The sequence below is a fragment of the Priapulus caudatus genome, unplaced genomic scaffold (genome assembly GCF_000485595.1).
Source record: "Priapulus caudatus unplaced genomic scaffold, Priapulus_caudatus-5.0.1 Scaffold869, whole genome shotgun sequence".
In the NCBI taxonomy this organism is placed as follows: Eukaryota; Metazoa; Priapulida; class Priapulimorpha; order Priapulimorphida; family Priapulidae; genus Priapulus; species Priapulus caudatus.
In genome coordinates, this window is record NW_014577930.1 from 1021 (window position 1) to 18504 (window position 17484).

The 17484-nt window shown below is 45.8% G+C and overlaps 3 protein-coding genes across 4 annotated transcripts in view; 2 read left to right on the forward strand and 1 right to left on the reverse strand.

Annotated features, from left to right (window-relative positions):
- The first annotated feature begins 661 nt into the window (after window positions 1-661).
- LOC106814081 (TATA-binding protein-associated factor 172-like) overlaps window positions 662-17484 on the forward strand; it is a 34992-nt gene continuing 18169 nt past the window's right edge. For both annotated transcript variants that reach the window (XM_014818358.1, XM_014818357.1), the window contains exons 1-7: window positions 662-757; window positions 974-1063; window positions 5021-5152; window positions 5298-5420; window positions 6196-6397; window positions 6926-7074; window positions 10901-11053. In XM_014818358.1, coding sequence (XP_014673844.1) covers window positions 5030-5152; window positions 5298-5420; window positions 6196-6397; window positions 6926-7074; window positions 10901-11053 — 750 coding nt within the window. In that variant the 5' untranslated portion in view covers window positions 662-757; window positions 974-1063; window positions 5021-5029. The remainder of the gene's footprint in view (window positions 758-973; window positions 1064-5020; window positions 5153-5297; window positions 5421-6195; window positions 6398-6925; window positions 7075-10900; window positions 11054-17484) is intronic.
- Window positions 974-3586, forward strand: LOC106814078 (TATA-binding protein-associated factor 172-like; the record flags this gene model as incomplete). Its single annotated transcript, XM_014818354.1, has 6 exons — window positions 974-1063; window positions 1241-1321; window positions 1517-1663; window positions 2102-2250; window positions 2670-2844; window positions 3398-3586. Coding segments are annotated over 6 exons (831 nt in total), but the record flags the coding sequence as incomplete, so codon positions are not given.
- LOC106814083 (mediator of RNA polymerase II transcription subunit 30-like) lies at window positions 8517-10625 on the reverse strand. Its single transcript, XM_014818359.1, has 2 exons — window positions 10185-10625; window positions 8517-9902 (listed from the first exon to the last, which is right to left on the reverse strand). The coding sequence occupies exons 1-2, from the start codon at window positions 10393-10395 to the stop codon at window positions 9382-9384; spliced, it is 732 nt and encodes a 243-aa protein (XP_014673845.1). The 5' UTR covers window positions 10396-10625; the 3' UTR covers window positions 8517-9381.

Sequence of the window (17484 nt, forward strand, 5' to 3'; positions counted from 1 at the left end):
CACGTAACCTATGCACACGTAACCTATGCACACGTAACCTATGCACACGTAACCTATGCACACGTAACCTATGCACACGTAACGTATGCACACGTAACCTATGCACATGTAACCTATGCGCACGTAACCTATGCACACGTAACCTATGCACACGTAACCTATGCACACGTAATCTATGCACACGTAACCTATGCACACGTAACGTATGCTCACGTAACCTATGCCCATGTAACTTATGCCCACATAATATGTGCACACGTAACCTATGCACACATAATCTATGCACACGTAACTTATGCACCTATAACTGTAGCCACACTTATGTCGGTCATGCAACTGGAAGCAACTGATAGCGCGTGATGTTTTGGCGACAAGGAACGACAAGCGGCGTCTCTGAGCGTGCGCTCTTGCGGACACAAATTCTTGCTGACATAAGCGTGGCTGCTTCCTTCCGTATCCCTGCTTGCTGAAACATGACTACTTGCTGCGAGTAGCACACGTTCTGCTAGCTTTGCGACTACTAGTCGTGTGTTCGGATGCGGCTGTCGCTGCGAATGTAAGCGAGTTACTAGATCTCATTGTCGACGCAGCCATGGCGTGTATAATGTGCATGTCTGCTATCATCGGTCGATCGATGTGATTTCACAATATAATTTCAGATACGAGTGAGTCGGGTTCACAGACGCCAACGCTGGTGCTGCCCTCTATAGTGAGCGACAGATTCTGTGGCATTCTTACGCTCGTCAAACAACAAAAGGTTTCCCGTCTGCATTTATTCTCTTCTCGTAAAACTGCTTCTATCGAAAACTCGATTTTCCAGTTAAGGTTGTGGTGACTCGAATGACTTTCATAGCAAAAATTCAGGTATCGTGCCAAGTATTTATTTATACTTGCCAATATTAGACATAACAATTATTACGATTTTAGAAATGCGTTTCATCCAGATTTACTTTGTACGATTTTTTTCGTTCAGGCATGTGATAAACTTGCGCCGCGACGCTACAAGAAAGGCGGCACTATCAATGTGGATGCAAACATTGTGGAAGAAGTCGTTGATGAACAGGTATGATGTGAGCACGTTGTGTGTGAGGATGAAGATCGGCTATCATCGGCAAGCAAGGAATGTAGGAGGCGTGACAATTTACATTTTGCATATTTGTAAAGTTTAATATTTTACACTTTAATGCATAATAGAATGTATGATGTTCTGTAATCTGTAATGTTCATCTGGCTTCCACAGGTCCTTCAGGAAGCGTTGAGAACTCTCTTTCAACGCTGCATTGTCGAATCCAACCAAGAGATTCTCCACATTGTTTACCAGGTAGGGGAAAAAAATGATGATCATAATATCGTATTTCGTCTTTCATTCAATACACTGTTCGTGTTTTTGACGAGCTAAAGAAATGTAGTGATGTCTTGAATATTGTAGTGCGTGTTTTTCGCCACGCGCCCTCCCGTATGTGACGTGAGTATATACACATATAACGTATATCGTGTATTTCGTCGCACGTTTTAGACATGGTGTGCAGTCCTCGAGAGGGCGCCACAGGAGGCGGTGGCGGCGGCCGCGTGTCCGTGGATCAACGTCTGGCTGTGTCTGATGATGCAGCCGGCGAAGGTAGCGATCGATCACAGCCTCGTGATTGTCGCGCGCACACAACCTGTGAGTAACCAGTCGCGCCACACTATATATACAGCTAATAGACTGACCGTTGATACGTGTAAACTATAGATGCTATTGAGGCAGTACGTGGTGTGTGACGGCAGTGAAGGTAGTAGCGCTTGTTCACAAGCTTGTACACTGCACAGAGCAATATACAGCTAAGAGACTGACCGTTGATACGTGTAAGCTATAGATGCTACCAAGGCAGTATGTAATGGGGAAAAGGTGGTGGCAGCAGGTTTATCACCGTGAAAGTTGTCTGTAAATAATTTTATGAAAGCGACGAGAATTGAATAGTCATGTCGCAGTTACCGCAAAATATAACCAATGTGTGCCTCACCGATTATTTAAGGAATATATTAATTTATTATTGAAAAATTATTTATTATTTATTAATGATTATTTAGTTATAATTCAGCATGTGCTGCATTTCTGCAGGAGAGGTCAGGGAAGGTGAAACCCACAGCGGCGGATCCGGTGGTGGCCGTAGAAGATGACCGGGATTACATTGGTGGGAAGCTCACCCTGACCGCGTCGCCTACTGACCACGACGCGGGCGTGGTGCGAGCGCGATCGTACGCCGCAAAGTACGTGAGGTCGCAAGTTGACGCTGACGCAGTCGTTGAGACGGTTGAGTCGCGTCGGCTGTGAACTGTGTGGTGGGGTCACGAAGAGTTACTGACGTTTGATTCATGCGTAGAGATATGCCGAAATAAAAGCACTGTGTTACGGTCGTTACGTGACGAGGGGGAAGAGCAATATTGACGTTAACCCCATTTTGAAAACCCATATCCTGTATCGCCTCCATTCGTTTCTAGTTTCTGGGCAAGCAATGTGAGATCTATATTTGATGGAGCGATGTCTCTGAATGAACTGAGTTCTTCACTTTGTTCCTACGCTATCTCGTACCTCACATCTGAGATAACCCCTGCCTCGGGTGTCTCGGTCACCGCTTCCTGTCTCGACTGCGTCTCGTGTATCATGTCTGTCTCACCGTCTGCCTCAGATGCCTGGGTAAGCTAGCTATGATAGTGACAGCTCCGCAGGCCAGCTATCCGGAGGGAGTGGAGACTCCCCTTGAGGGTTTCTGCAAACTCATCTGCTTTCACCTCAACTCTAAGTCGGCGACGCAGAGACTGTGCACGGCCCTGCTCGTCTCCGAGTGGTCGCAAGCAGATGCGGTAAGTCCACGGATCTATGCATAGTAACTGCGTAGCGCATTATCCCATCATCGCAATGCTAGCAGGTCAGGTCACCAGGCCGCCATCTTGTTCGACTGAGAATCGGGTTTATCGTGATCATTTTTTTAAATATAACAATGAGTGTTGGAATGATGTCTAACTTCCTCATTATTAACCCCTGCTAAGAACTTTAGGGCTGACCAGTATGGTGGTCCAATGAGGTCACACAAGATGCACAATGCTCTATCTGGATATTCCATATAGAGCAGTGAGTAATTTATAGAGCCCTTCTGGCATCCCTGTTGCACTGGTAAGAGTTTCGTTTGTGTATAGACATGCAGTGTAGCAACCGTCTAACTTGGAGGTACTCGGGCATAAGAGGAGGAAGATGCTAGAGGTGTAAACTCCCCAGGCGATGCTATGGGAGCAATGGCTATGTGCTATGGCTATGCCCACACTGTCCGAACATGCTTAATTGCACGGCTCTACCAGAATTTGCGTTACCGTCGTCACGCAGCTGCTGTCTGACACCGCTGTTCACTTGTCTCGGCAGACGCTGACATTGCCGGACGCCATCACTGTGAAGCTGCGTGAGAGCGTTAACGAGTCTGTGTACTTTGACGAGATAGCGCCGTTGTTCACGCGCATGCAGGCCGAGGCAAAGGACCTGGTTGCCACTCTCACCAAGAACAATGCTGAGCTCGACGCTAGCTACACGGGGTACCGCTACTATTGCTCATAGACGTAGCTGTGTGTGTGTGTGTGTGTGTCTGTAACTGTACCATACGCTACTTGCTGCCATTTGTGGTATCATAGTAGTTATAATAGTAGGCATCAGTAGTAGTATTTTAGTGTATTATAGTAGTTGCTATAGCGTACAATAAGATACTAACACGTAGTCACTCATTGGATGCATTCTTTGTATCAGTAGTGTAGTAGTATGTTTATTGTACATATCTACAAATTTAATAAACTTCCGCTCGCTTGTTGTGTGTATTTGTAGCACCTTACATCTCACATACTAACTTTCGTATAAATTATCAGTACTACCACAAACGTATAGGTATACTCCAGGTACATAGGTGCAATCAATATACATAGGTTCCTGCTATTGTAAACGTGGTGCTGCTATATTATATTCATCGCAAGTATTCATTGCTAGATTACATTGTAAACACATCCATCTCTTTAAGTGGATGATGGCCAATTCAGCTTAACTGCAAATGGTACAGATGCCATGCAAACGGTACGTAACACATTGGACGACACTGGTGAAGGATGATCTATTTGCTATGGAAACACTCATGGGCGAGGGGTTGATTACTGGGAGAACACACAAAAGGTTGGCTCAAATACTACGTGGCAACACTAGAGGCTAGATTTAATAATTGAAACAGAAGTGGGATTTCCATGTGATTACTTAAGGATACTCTCCACGTTGTGCACGGGTAATGCTCTAGTGAAGATTAAACGTTTATTGGCAAATGAATCGAATCAATCACTTGTTTTATTTATAGAGGAGATATATCTCTATGGTCAAGCCAAAAATTTTTTAGGAAATTTCCAGCACCTAATTATGTTACCACACAAATTTTGAATTTTCATGTAAAAATGGTATTTTGGATATTTCTCAACTACCAGAAAGAGTGAGAATACAAAATTTTTGCCACGTGTTTAGCACAATATGGACCAAAATAGTGCGTCAGGATTTTTCTTTAATTTTCATATTTACCGAGAAGACTGGAAAAAACAAGTTGTGTTAAAATAGAAAATTTTAGTGAATAAAGAGGCATAACTAATAAAGTACGGCACTTAATAACAATCCCCAACGCACTTCTTTACCACAATATGTTACCATTAAAACGAGTGTAAAATTAAATTAATCCGAGTTGTAATCACAGAGAAATATCCATTTATACATCGGCTACTATGTCAGAAATCGAAACGGAGAAATGAGGGTTTTTCTATTTTTCACAATGAGTGACCGCCTGTGTGCAAAATGGGTGAACGTATGTGATATATCTATTGTACTAAGCATTGTTTTTAGAGTGTTTAATTGCAATATTGATTGGTGTGTGAATTGCATGAGTAGGTCCACTGTCTGTGCTATCTGTGTGACATTGCTGTGTTGCCACTGAGCTGGTGTAGGTTCTCAGCCATGTATTTGTGACTGCAGCAGAAACAAATGGCTACTCAGCGCCGTGGAGCACAATTCGGACTCTCCTCCATGGCTCAGTATTTCGGTGCTGCCCTCTTTGATAAGCTTCCCGTTCTATGGGAAGCTATCAACCATTGCTCACTCACTCAGGTAACTTGCTTTAGATAAAAAGTTATTTCAGATTTAGGATGCTTACGCATTATATGTAGACTGTCTATGCAAAGTCATCGTGGATTTCAAATATATGGTTAACATATAGCAAGGTGTGCAACTGTTTGCATTTTATTTCCATCAGGTGGCAGCATCGTCCAGTCAGAATGGGCTTTCAGGTGGTGAGGAACAAGCACGCGAGCTTGCAAACTCTCTACATGTACTGGAGACTGTGGGACCTGCCCTCCATCCACAGCTACATGACAAAGTAATTGCCTCATCTTAGATGAATGTCAGTGAAAAACTTGTCACAGTGTGCCATATGTGACACGAAGACTTTGATCAGTCTTCCACGATGTGACATCATAACAGAAAAGTTGTTACAAGCGATCGCTGACCAAACGCCACATTTAACATCTAAGGTGTAATAAGGCAAATAACGTAATAGGGCTGAGCCAATGTGTGAGATCTTACTCGAAAAACTGCTTCTTTTAAAAACAAGAGGTTACACAGCCAAACCTCTTTTAGCGTTAGCACTCACCACTACAGAATAAACACGGGTTCATAAAGGACACTTTGCATTTCCCTTTTACACCCTTACATACAATTTTCACTGTACTCGGTGATTACTAATCGTGTAAGGTAGGAGTGTATGTAATGTAATTACAGTACACAATCTATTATTTGAAACCCTTGGGACCAGACACGTTTCAGAATTCGGAATGGTAGTACAGTACATATATACATACCGTATATCCTGCAACTAGCCAGTACTAAAACCCAAGTTTTCAAGAGGCCAAGTGATGTAGCGGTACAGTACAATATGTACGAGTAGTGGCAAACACATTAATATTCGTCGGGTCCAGTTTTGGCGCCAAACGCGAGCTTTGGTGTGCAGACGACCTCCACGAAAAAACTTTCGGTTTTCGGAGCTTTTCGGTTTTCAGAATTTCGGATAATAGATTGTGTATTGTAGTATGTAAGGTAGTGGTGGGAGCCTGGTGATGTGTAGTAATGAGTGTGGTTTCGGTGTGTGTGCGCAGCTGCTGGGACTGAGCCTACGCGTGTGCGACTGCCTGCGCGATCGCTTCACGGCGGTGCGGCACCGCGCCGCACGCTGCCTCGCCATGCTCGCAAAGGTCTGCGGCCTGCCCGCCATGACGGTCGTGCTGGAGCAGGTGCTGCCTCTGCTGGGCGCGACGGACAGCGACGTCTGTCGACAGGGCGCCGTGGAAGCGCTGGCGAGTATCCTTTATACGATCACGCCCTTATACGACCACATGCTTATAGGGCCATGCCCTTATAGGGCCATGCCATTATACGACCACGCCCTTATATGATCACACCCTTATATGATCACGCCCTTATACGACCACATGCTTATAGGGCCATGCCCTTATAGGGCCATGCCATTATAGGGCCATGCCATTATACCGTTACACGCCCTTGTACGATCACGCCCTTATACAATCACGCCCCTATACGTTGATTTTATGATGATAAGCGTACCTTCTGATGATATATTAGCTAATATATGATGATAATATTCATGATTCATGATGAAAGGAATATTATGTTATATTAATATAATGATGATTATTCATTGTGTATGGTACATGAAGTTCTCAGCAAATAATGTTGGCAATTTGTGAAGGCCTTGCCACTCAGAAAATCTGCAAGAAGATCTGCTAGTGTTTTAGTGTCTGTAACACTGACAACGTGGTAAAAGTAACGATGACGATATAGACAGTGTTTCCTGAACGCCGTTGCCAGATGTGATCGAACTGCTGGACTTTGAAATAGTGCCTTACATCGTGTTGCTGGTGCTGCCCGTGCTGGGCCGCATCAGTGACCACAACGAGAACATTCGGCTGATGGCCACACAGTGCTTTGCTTCTCTCATACGTCTCATGCCACTCGAGGTAAGCTAATGGCAGGCTTGCATTCTATTCACTCATCCATCTCTTTAAGTGGATGGCAGGCCTGCATTCTTTCTATTCACTCATCCATCTCTTTAAGTGGATGGCAGGCCTGCATTCTTTCTATTCACGCATCCATCTCTTTAAGTGGATGGCAGGCCTGCATTCTTTCTATTCACGCATCCATCTCTTTAAGTGGATGGCAGGCCTGCATTCTTTCTATTCACGCATCCATCTCTTTAAGTGGATGGCAGGCCTGCATTCTTTCTATTCACGCATCCATCTCTTTAAGTGGATGATGGCCAATTCAGCTTAACTGCGGATGGTACAGATGCCATGCAAACGGTACGTAACACATTGGACGACACTGGTGAAGGATGATCTATTTGCTATGGAAACACTCATGGGCGAGGGGTTGATTACTGAGAGAACACACAAATGGTTGGCTCAAATACTACGTGGCAACACTAGAGGCTAGATTTAATAATTGAAACAGAAGTGGGATTTCCATGTGATTACTTAAGGATACTCTCCACGTTGTGCACGGGTATTGCTCTAGTGAAGATTAAACGTTTATTGGAAAATGAATCGAATCAATCACTTGTTTTATTTATAGAGGAGATATATCTCTATGGTCAAGCCAAAAAAATTTCATCAAATTTCCAGCACCTAATTATGTTACCACACAAATTTTGAATTTTTATGTAAAAATGGTATTTTGGATATTTCTCAACTACCAGAAAGAGTGAGAATACAATATTTGTGCCATTTATACAGAAATATCCATTTATACATCGGCTACTATGTCAGAAATCGAAACGGAGAAATGAGGGTTTTTCTATTTTTCACAATGAGTGACCGCCTCTGTGCAAAATGGGTGAACGTATGTGATATATCTATTGTTAGTACTTACTGCGACATATCCATGACTAACTGACACCACTAAATTGGTAAAATGTTCCATGCACCTTGAGAAATTCTGAGAAATTTTGAGGTTACCATCGCAGAACGCGCGAACTCCGCTCATCCTGATGTCACAAAGCTAATATGTCAACAAACGCGCTGTGTACTGCACTACACTAAGGTGTGTTGCCAGGTGTTAGAACTATTTTGGGCGTGGGATACTTGTTGGATCACTAGCAGATGTACATGAATGTACATCAATACATGTAATGACAGCTGTAGCAGGGTTGACGCTGAATGATACTGGCTAAGTTAATATCGTGGTTGTATCATGTCTCTGACGTCAGCCGCTGCTTACTACACATGTACGCGGGCAAGCAAAAACGCTCTGACGGTTCACATGTACCGTTATATGGAGAAATGAGCATGTACACAGGTGGCACATAATGTTAGCCATCGAATAAAGTTGAAAACGAAAAATCAATGAAATTTCATGCACAACGTGGAGAGTATCCTTAAAGATAAGAGGCTAAAGAACGTAAAAGAATACATAAAAGGTTGATTTAATTAGCGAAAGAACACTAATTAACAACAAACAACCAAAGGGAGACTGAATCCAAGTACTGGAGAAACATCATAGAAACCTGGATATAATTATTAGGAGAACACGGGAAGAGAAGCTTGAGCTAATAAAGGATTCAAGACAGGAACGTCGAGATTCTTGTAATGATGGTTATGCTACAATCATGAAATGCATTGAAGATGTATTGTTTGATGTATCACACGCATGCATGCACACACTCACACAGACACTGCATTGATTTATATTGACAAAGTTTCTATATTTTCACAAATGAGAACATAATTGTACATACAATGTCATTACAGAGTAAACAAAGTATTTACAAGACAGCAGTAGAAATCCTGTACATATATAACCCACCAACCCATATCCAGCCGATCTCACATAATCCTTGTTGCCGACATGTTTGTATACCGCCAAGATTGCTCCATAATTTAATGATCATGATTAAATGTTAACCCAGCGACTTCCGCTTTGCTAACTTATCCCTCACTAAACTGTTCACGAATCCAGTAAGTATAATCCATTTAATAGCAACTTGCTTGTCACCGGCATAGTCTTTATCCCTCTCGCTAAACTGTTCACTAATCCAGTGAGCATCATCCATTCAAACCACTTAATCGGCAAGCATAATCCAGTTAATAGCAACTTGCTTGTCACCGGCATAGTCTTTATCCCTCTCGCTAAACTGTTCACTAATCCAGCGAGCATAATTCACCACTAATCTAGTGAGCATAATCCTGGCTAATCCAGCCACTTCCATGTCGCCAGCATCGTGTTAATCCCTCCTTACAATGTTCACTAATCCAGCACGCGTAATCCGGCTAATCCAGCCACTTGCGCGTCGCCAGCATCGTGTTAATCTCCCAGATGATGTCTCGCAGATAGTTGATCACCTCCTTGATCTGTCGATTCTTGGCAGTCAGCTGAGCGACGATCTCCTTGTAGTCCTCGCTCTGGTACTTGACGATGTCGCTGACCGGCCGCTCCTCGGGCCGCTGCTGCTCCTCGTCGCGCAGCGGCACGAACGTCTCGATGTCCGTGAAGTCGGCCTGCTCGTTGCACTTGTCATAGATCGCGCGCAGCTTGCGAAAGTACAGGCTCACCTGCTTCAGCTGCTCGGGCTTCAGCTTGGCGAGCCGCTCCTGCGCCTGCTGGCTGCGCACGGTGTCGGAGCCCGTCGGCAGCTGCATCGTGCGCAGCAGCTGGAAGATCTCGTGCGTGCGCGTGACGATGTCCTGGACCATCTCCTGGCCCATGCGACACAGCCACGCCGTGTTGTGCGCGGGCGACGCCGATGCCTGCGGTGCTGCCGCCTGCCGGCCCGCGGCCGCTGCGCCGTCGCCTGCGAACACGGTGGGATGGCAGGGCATGATATTTATGCTGCGGTCGCAGTGTGATATAATAGTTAATACGCGACCACTTACACAAAGATATTTTACATTTTGTTTAAAATTTCGAATAAGATTGCTTGTGAAACTTTTATGGGTGGAACATCAAAATATGTCAATTACGACTTATTATTCTGGTTAATTTTTTAATGGAACCTAGTCATTGACATTGGTATACAGATATTTTAATATAAAAAGAATTTAGTTATAAATAATTAAATAATAATAAAACGTACCTGATTGACTGATGGTTCCAGGAGTCTGTGATTGTGGAGGACTATGAAACCCCGGCGATACGACAGAGTGTGCTTGTATGGTCGTCGTTGGTACCTGCTGTTGTTGTTGCTGCTGCTGGGGCGGCTGCTGTTGTTGTTGCTCACCCATGTTATACATTTGCTGCATCTGCTGTAGCTGACTCTGATGTCCTGGCCCCGCGTGGCCTGCCATCTGTCAATTAGAGTAACACCTAACACTCCTTCACTGTTTACCTATTTGCCTCAGTAATGTGTAAGCCGGTGAAATATACAGATATACAGTAATAATACACAAACTTCGACGAATTTTTGTGAAACAAGCGACTATTCCTCGAATAGCGCCACCTGTCGGTACTAAAACAAATATTCGGTAACAAATCATTATGATTTGTCTTTTTAGGTATACTTCATTATTCTCGACTGATCAATCAGTTACCTTGTATTTTTATATAGCTTGACGTTGTCTGAAAATGATATGACTTGAACCTCATTCTGCTAACCCCATCCAAGTGCCTTGGTTTCCTTCCAATTGGATGTGGTGATTTAAAATCACTGTTTAAACCTATATATAACACCACTTACTTCCCCTGAAATAATTTTAACTTCAGCCCCAGATAAACGTTAACTTAATAATTTAATTTAATTTAATTTAGATAATTTGAACTTCAGCCCCAGATATTTCTCTGCGTGTGTTATAGTCGGGCATAGTGGATCCGCCGGAGTTGAAGCCGTGCCTGGTAGAGCAGAAGGCTCGGCAGCGATGCTTCATGCAGCAGCTACTAGACAGCAACAAGGCGGACGACTACAAGGTTCCCGTGCCAATACACGCTGAGCTGCGCAAATACCAGCAGGTATGCTGACTGATGGGGGAAGGTCGGATGATGCGGGAAGGATTGATGGAGGAAGGTGGGGTGCTGGGGGAAGGTGGGGTGATGGGGGAAGGTTGACAGAGGAAGGTGGGGTGCTGGGGGAAGGTGGGGTGATGGAGGAAGGTGGGTGATGGGGGAAGGTCGGGTGATGGGGGAAGGTTGGGTGATGGGGGAATGTAGGGTGATGGAGGAAGGTAGGGTGCTGGGGAAGGTGGGGTGATGGGGGAAGGTGGGGTGATGGGGGAAGGTGGGGTGATGGGGGAAGGTGGGGTGATGGAGGAAGGTGGGGTGATGGGGGAAGGTTCGGATGATGGGGAAGGTTAGGGTGATGGAGAAGGTGGCCGGTGATGGGGAAGGTGGGGTGATGGCGGGGAAGGTAGCGTTTTATGGGGGAAGGTGGGTGATGGGGAAGGTGGCGGTGCTGGAGGGAAGTGGGGTTATGGGGGCAAGGTGGGGGTGCTGGCGGAAGTTGGGTGATGGGGGAGGTTCGAGATGAATGGGGGAAGGTAGGGTGATGGGGGATAGGGTGGGGATGGGGGAAGGTTGGGTGATGGGGGCAAGGTTGTGATGGAGGAAGGTAGCCTATGGAGGAATGTGGGGTGAAGTGGGGTGATGGGGAAGTGGGGGGTGATGGCGGGAAGGTCGAAGTGATGGGGGAAAAGGTAGCCTGGTGGAAAGGAACAGGTGGGTGATGGGATAGTGGGTGGTGGCGGAAAGTGGAAAGGTTTGATGGGGGGATACGTGAGGAAGGATTAGATTGGCATATAGGGGAAGTGGTTGAGCAATAGTGAGAAGTGAGGAGTAGAAGCTGCTAATCCTGGGAAATGTTGAGGGTGCTAGAGGAGGCGTGGGGAGATGTCGAGTAAGATGAGAGCTTGAGAGAGATGGCTGGCAGGTGGGAGTGATATCGGAGGGGTGATAGGTGAAAGAGGCGGTAGGCCATCTCTGATATATGAGTGGGGGAATGACAGAAGTGAAGTTATTCAAGCATAAAATTTATTCGTATAATATTATAACCACGGTGAAAAAAATACTATATACTACTGGCTGCTACAGCTATATGAGAAGCGGTGGCTCGTGATTTCTTTAGGATGGCGGGAACTGCGCTTGGCATTCCTCAATAAGTACAAGCTTGATGGCATACGGTAGTGTGATGACATGGGTCTAGGCAAACTAACGCAGTCATCTGCATCTAGCTGAGGCGAATCATCACCTACGCGAAAAGACTACAAGGTGAGAAATGGCGTTAGGCGGCTAAGTTTTCATTTTTTACATAAATCTAAATTTTACTGATATGTTCGAGCCGACAGCAGTCGATGTGTCTTTGTCAAGGCGAATAAAATTGCTCTGAATAAGCTTCACTGTCAGTAGTTGTCAGTATGGTCTAGAGCAGCGTTCTAACTTGCTTCCTTGGTGTGGCTGGCAGAATAGTTAGTTCCAGTAGTTGTCGAGTTAGTAGCCGCGTTCTACCTGGCTTCCTTGTGCTGCTGCAGAATGCTTGTCAGTAGCTGTCAAGTAGGTCTAGTAGCCAGCGTTCTAACCTTGCCTTCCATCACTGCTGCAGAATAAGCCTGGTCAGTGTGTCCAGTAGTCTAGTAGCAGCTTCTAACCTGCTTTCTCACTGCTGCAGAATAAGTTGTCAGTAGCTGCTCGATAGTTCTAGTAGCAGCCGTTCTAACAACTTGCTCCTCACTGCTGCCAGGGATAAGCTTGTCAGTAGTTGTCAGTAGTCTAAGTAGCCGCGTTTCTAACTTTGCTTCCTTTGGCTGCTGCTGCAGAATAAGCTTGTCGTAGCTCTCAGTAGTCTTAGGGAGCCAGCGTTTTCTAACCTTGCTTCCTTTGCGGCCTGCTGCAGAATAAGCTTGTTCAAGTGGTTGTTCAGTAGTACTAGTAGCCAGCGTTCTAACCTTGACTTCCTCACTGCTGCGCAGTAATAACGCTTGTCAGTAGCTGTCAGTGTCTAGTAGCAGCGTTTACCTGCCTTCCTCACTGCTGCTGCAGAAATCAGCATTGTTCACATAGTTGATCAGAGTCTGTAGCCAGCGTTCTAACCTTGCTTCCTGTTGCTGCTGCCTGCAGAATAGCTTCGTCAGCTAGTTGTCAAGTTAGTCTAGTAGCCAGCGTATATAACCTTGCTTCCTGTGCTGCTGCCAGAATAAGCTTGTCAGATAGTTGTGTCACTGTAGTCTGTAGCAGGTTCTAACCTTAGCTTCCTCACTGCAGCGCAGAATAAGCTTGGTCGTGCTGTCATAGTCTGAGTAGGCCAGGCCGTTTAACCTTGCTTCTTGCTGCTGCGGCAGAATAAGCCTTGTCAGTAGCTGTCAGTAGTCTAGTAGCCAGCGTTCTTACCTTGCTTCCTCACTGCATGACAGAATAGCTTGTCAGTAGCCCTGTCAGTAGTCTAGCTAGCCACGTTCTAACTTGCTTCCTCACTGCTGCATTGCCAGAATACTTGCAGTTAGTTGTCAGTAGTCTAGTAGCCACGCGTTTCTAACTGCTTCCTTGTTGCTGTGCAGGAATAGCTGTCAGTAGCTGTCAGTAGTTCTAGTAGACAGCGTTCTAACCCTGCTTCCTCACTGCTGCAGAATAAGCTTGTCACTAGTTGCAGTAGTCTAGTAGCAGCGTTCTACTTGCACTTCCACGTGTGCTGCAGAAATAAGCTGTCAGTACGTCTGTCAGTAGTCTAGTAGCCAGCGTTCTAACCTTGCTTCCTTGCTGCTGCTGCAGATTAAGTTGTCCAGTTAGTTGTCAGAGTCTAGTATCAGCGTTCTAACTTGCTTCCTTGCTGCTGCTGACAGATAAGCTTTGTCAGTCAGTTGTCACAGTCTAGTAGCCAGCCGTTCTACTTGCTTCCTCACTGCTGCTGCAGAAATAAGCTTGTCAGCTAATGCTGTCAGTAGTCTAGTAGCCAGACCGTTCTAACCTTGTCCTCACTGCTGCCCACAATAGTTGTCAGTCAGTTGCAGTAGTCTGTAGCCAGCGTTCTAACCCTGCTTCCTCACTGCCTGACCTGCCAGAATAGCTATCAGTAGTTGTCATTTAGTTCTAGTAGCCCAGCGATATCTACCTTGCGTTTCCTTTGCTGCTGCCTGCAGAATAAAGCTTGTCAGTAGTTGTCAGAGTCTAGTAGCCAGCTTCTAGACCCTGCTTCCTCACTGCTGCTGCAGATAAGCTAGTCAGTAGTTGTCAGTACTCTAGTAACCAAGAGTTCTAACCTTGCTTCTTGCCTGCTGCTGCAGAATAAGCTTGTCAGCTAGTTCTCAGTTAGTCTAGGTAGCCAGGCGTTCTACCCTGCTTCCTGAACTGCTGCAGAATAAGCTGTCAGTTAGCTGTCAGTAGTCTAGCTAGCGCAGCTTCTACCTGCTTCCTCACTGCTGCAGGAATAAGCTTGTCAGATAGTTGTCAGTAGCTATGTAGCCAGGTTCTACCTTGTTCCTGCTGCTTGCTGCCCAGAATAAGGCTTGTCAGTATTGTCAGTAGCATCTAGTTCCAGCCGTTCTAACTTGCTTCCTTGCTGCTGAGCTGCAGAAATAAAGTTGTCAGTTGAGTTGTCATAGTAGTTAGTAGCCCAGACGTGTCTACACTTGGTTCCTCCACTGCTGTGACCAGAATAAGCTTGTCAGTAAGCATGCTTCAGTAGTCTAAGTAGCCAGCGTTCTAACCTTGTTCCTTGCTGCTGCCTTGCAGATAAGCTTGTCAGTAGTTCACGTAGTCTAGTAGCCAGCGTGCTAACCTTGCTTCCTTGCTGCTGCTGCAGCAGAATAAGCTTTGTCGAGTTTAGCTGTCAGCTAGGTCTTAGTAGGCCAGCGTTCTAACTTGCGTCGCTCACTTGACTGCTGGCCTTGTACAGGAGACAGGGGAGCGCGACGCAGTGCCAGCTTCCCTCGCAATCGTCGTCTGTCGCCGCGCTGACCTGTCACTGAGGTGTACGAGATCACAGAATGTTTGTCGCCTGCCAGTACCTGAATCACGCTGCACTTTACTCACCGCGGGGCCGCCGTGGAGAGCGCGTCTCACAGCCTCAGCTGACGACGCCAGCAACCTCGTCATGCACTGCGTACGACATCGTGCGCAACGACATCGCCTTGCTTCAGCCTGAGTCGCACGCCGGATCTCGAAATTTGATGATGACGGTGGTGCCATCTTCGTGAGAAAACATTTGTTTTTTCTTTATGAAATTCTGGGAACGTGAGACAATCTCGATGTGGAAATTGGAGATCACGAGACTAAAAAAAGGGAGTAGAACCCGATTTTTTGTTAAATGTGTAAAATAAGAGAATTTATACATCGCCATTATGATTTCAATAGTTATGTATCCATGACCATGGATATGATATCATACCATTGCACTGTTATTATACAATTGCCTTTGCAAGATATTTTACCAAACCATTTGCACAGTGATATACCAGGAGTTGTAAATAAATATCGTATTAGCTATAGCTCTATAGTGTATAATATTCTATATTATTCACTCTTCGATATTACTCATAGCATTGCCCACATGATGTTCGTCGCATCACTGCATGACCAGACCTATCGTGTCTGCACGGCAGTGGTGAGAGTGGAACTACTGCATCCCTGGACGTAGGGCACACTCATCAGACACGCAAGACCGAAGATCTCGAATGGCCGTGAAGCAAGCTGCAGGGCGTTGCCACACGCCTCATCCTCAGCGCGACGTCCGGAAAGACACAACCGTGGCTGAGCTGTGGTTCAGTGATGTCGATTCCTATGCCGGCCTTGCTCAGGCAGCGCACAGCGCGCGTTCACGGCACGCTCAACGGAGACGCCCCATCTACAGCAGCCGCGACCCGCGAAGGCTCCATGAAAGAATCAGGAAGCAGTAGCAGAGAGAGGAATGGAGATGCCACGTAGGGGGGGGGGGTGGTAGATGAGAGAGTGTAGTGGATCGGGTAGGTGGGGAGGAGGGGATGGCAGGGTGATAGGGACGGTAGAGACAGCTAGGGGTTAGAAGTAGTGCGGGGAAGGATGGGTCTGAGGGAAGAAGGCAGGGAGATGGGGAACTGCATAGCCGATAAGAGAGGTAGGGTGTGATGGAGGAAGGCGGATGATTGGGAGAAGATTGGTATGCAGGTCTCAGTGTGCCTAACAGATGGTAGGGGCGGTCATTGCGTATTCAAATATTTCGATTCGAATTTATTGATATGTTTTTTTAGATATTTCTATACCGATTCGATACCGATTGATTTAATGATGTAATCGACTGGTGGGGATACCATAATAAACTCTATTCGAACCCCTGCCAATACTACCGAAATATGATACAGAGCCGTGAAAGTACAGAACACTCATACATAATGCAAATTTAACTATGCATTTTATTAACATCGCTGCTGCTTAAATGAACTATGGCGAAGTATAATTTAACCCTGAATTCAACCAGATTGACCTAGCGTTGCGCGCATGGGAGCAGCAGACATGCTTTAATCGGTAGACAGATTTTATATAGAGAAATCAGTGAGGACAGGATACGCCATCAGAACACACTAGAATACCACAGTTATTGATTGTCTCTGTTGCATGCCCCGCCACTACTTCCGAAATGGCGAGTGCTCATTTCAAAATGCTACGATGCTTCGCCTAGGCTACATTTTTAGCCACAAAAAGTAATAAGTACACTCTTACCAGAAAAAGATCCAACTCTTATATTGCTTTAGAATATTACGTATCGGACATCGCTATTTTTCAGATTTATTTTCGATATCGATATCGGATGCAAAGTCCATCGCCGATAGTTATCAATGAGAGGCGTATTTGATGACAGTCCTAAACAGATGCGCCACGTCTGTGCCACCAGGTGTGCTTGCAGATGGAGCTGATGCATCGACAGGTGCTGCCGTCTTGCTGCGTCGACATGCAAGGACGACGTTCTACAGGACCATGCTCCAAAATTAGGCAGGGATTACTACGTCGAGCTGAGACCCCTACAGAGTAGAGCTTGCTCCAATTATCTGCTTTCAGGGGCGAAAGCAGCAAACTCGGTGCTTAGCAGTGCAGCATCTAAATAATCATCACTATTCTGAAGCTCTGCCGGAATGCCTATGGCTTATTGCACACGATTTTACACTTCAGAAGGCAATGATATTTTTACGACGTTAAAAATGTAGGTTTAATTCGTAGACGACATTAAATACACTTTGTGTCCGTCAACGAGTGTCACCATCGGTGTGCACTGACACAAGTCAACATTGATCACCCTGGCCTGAACGAGACACGGGTGTACCCCTGGCCTGCACACGAAGTCAATGTTGTCGACCCCTCGGCATGACACAATGGATCAACATGGTCCAACCGTGAGGTCACCCCTGGCATGACACGAGTCAAGTGTGTCACGGCTGTGGCCTGGACACGAGTCAATGTTGTCACCCCTGGCCGAATTTTTCGCTGGA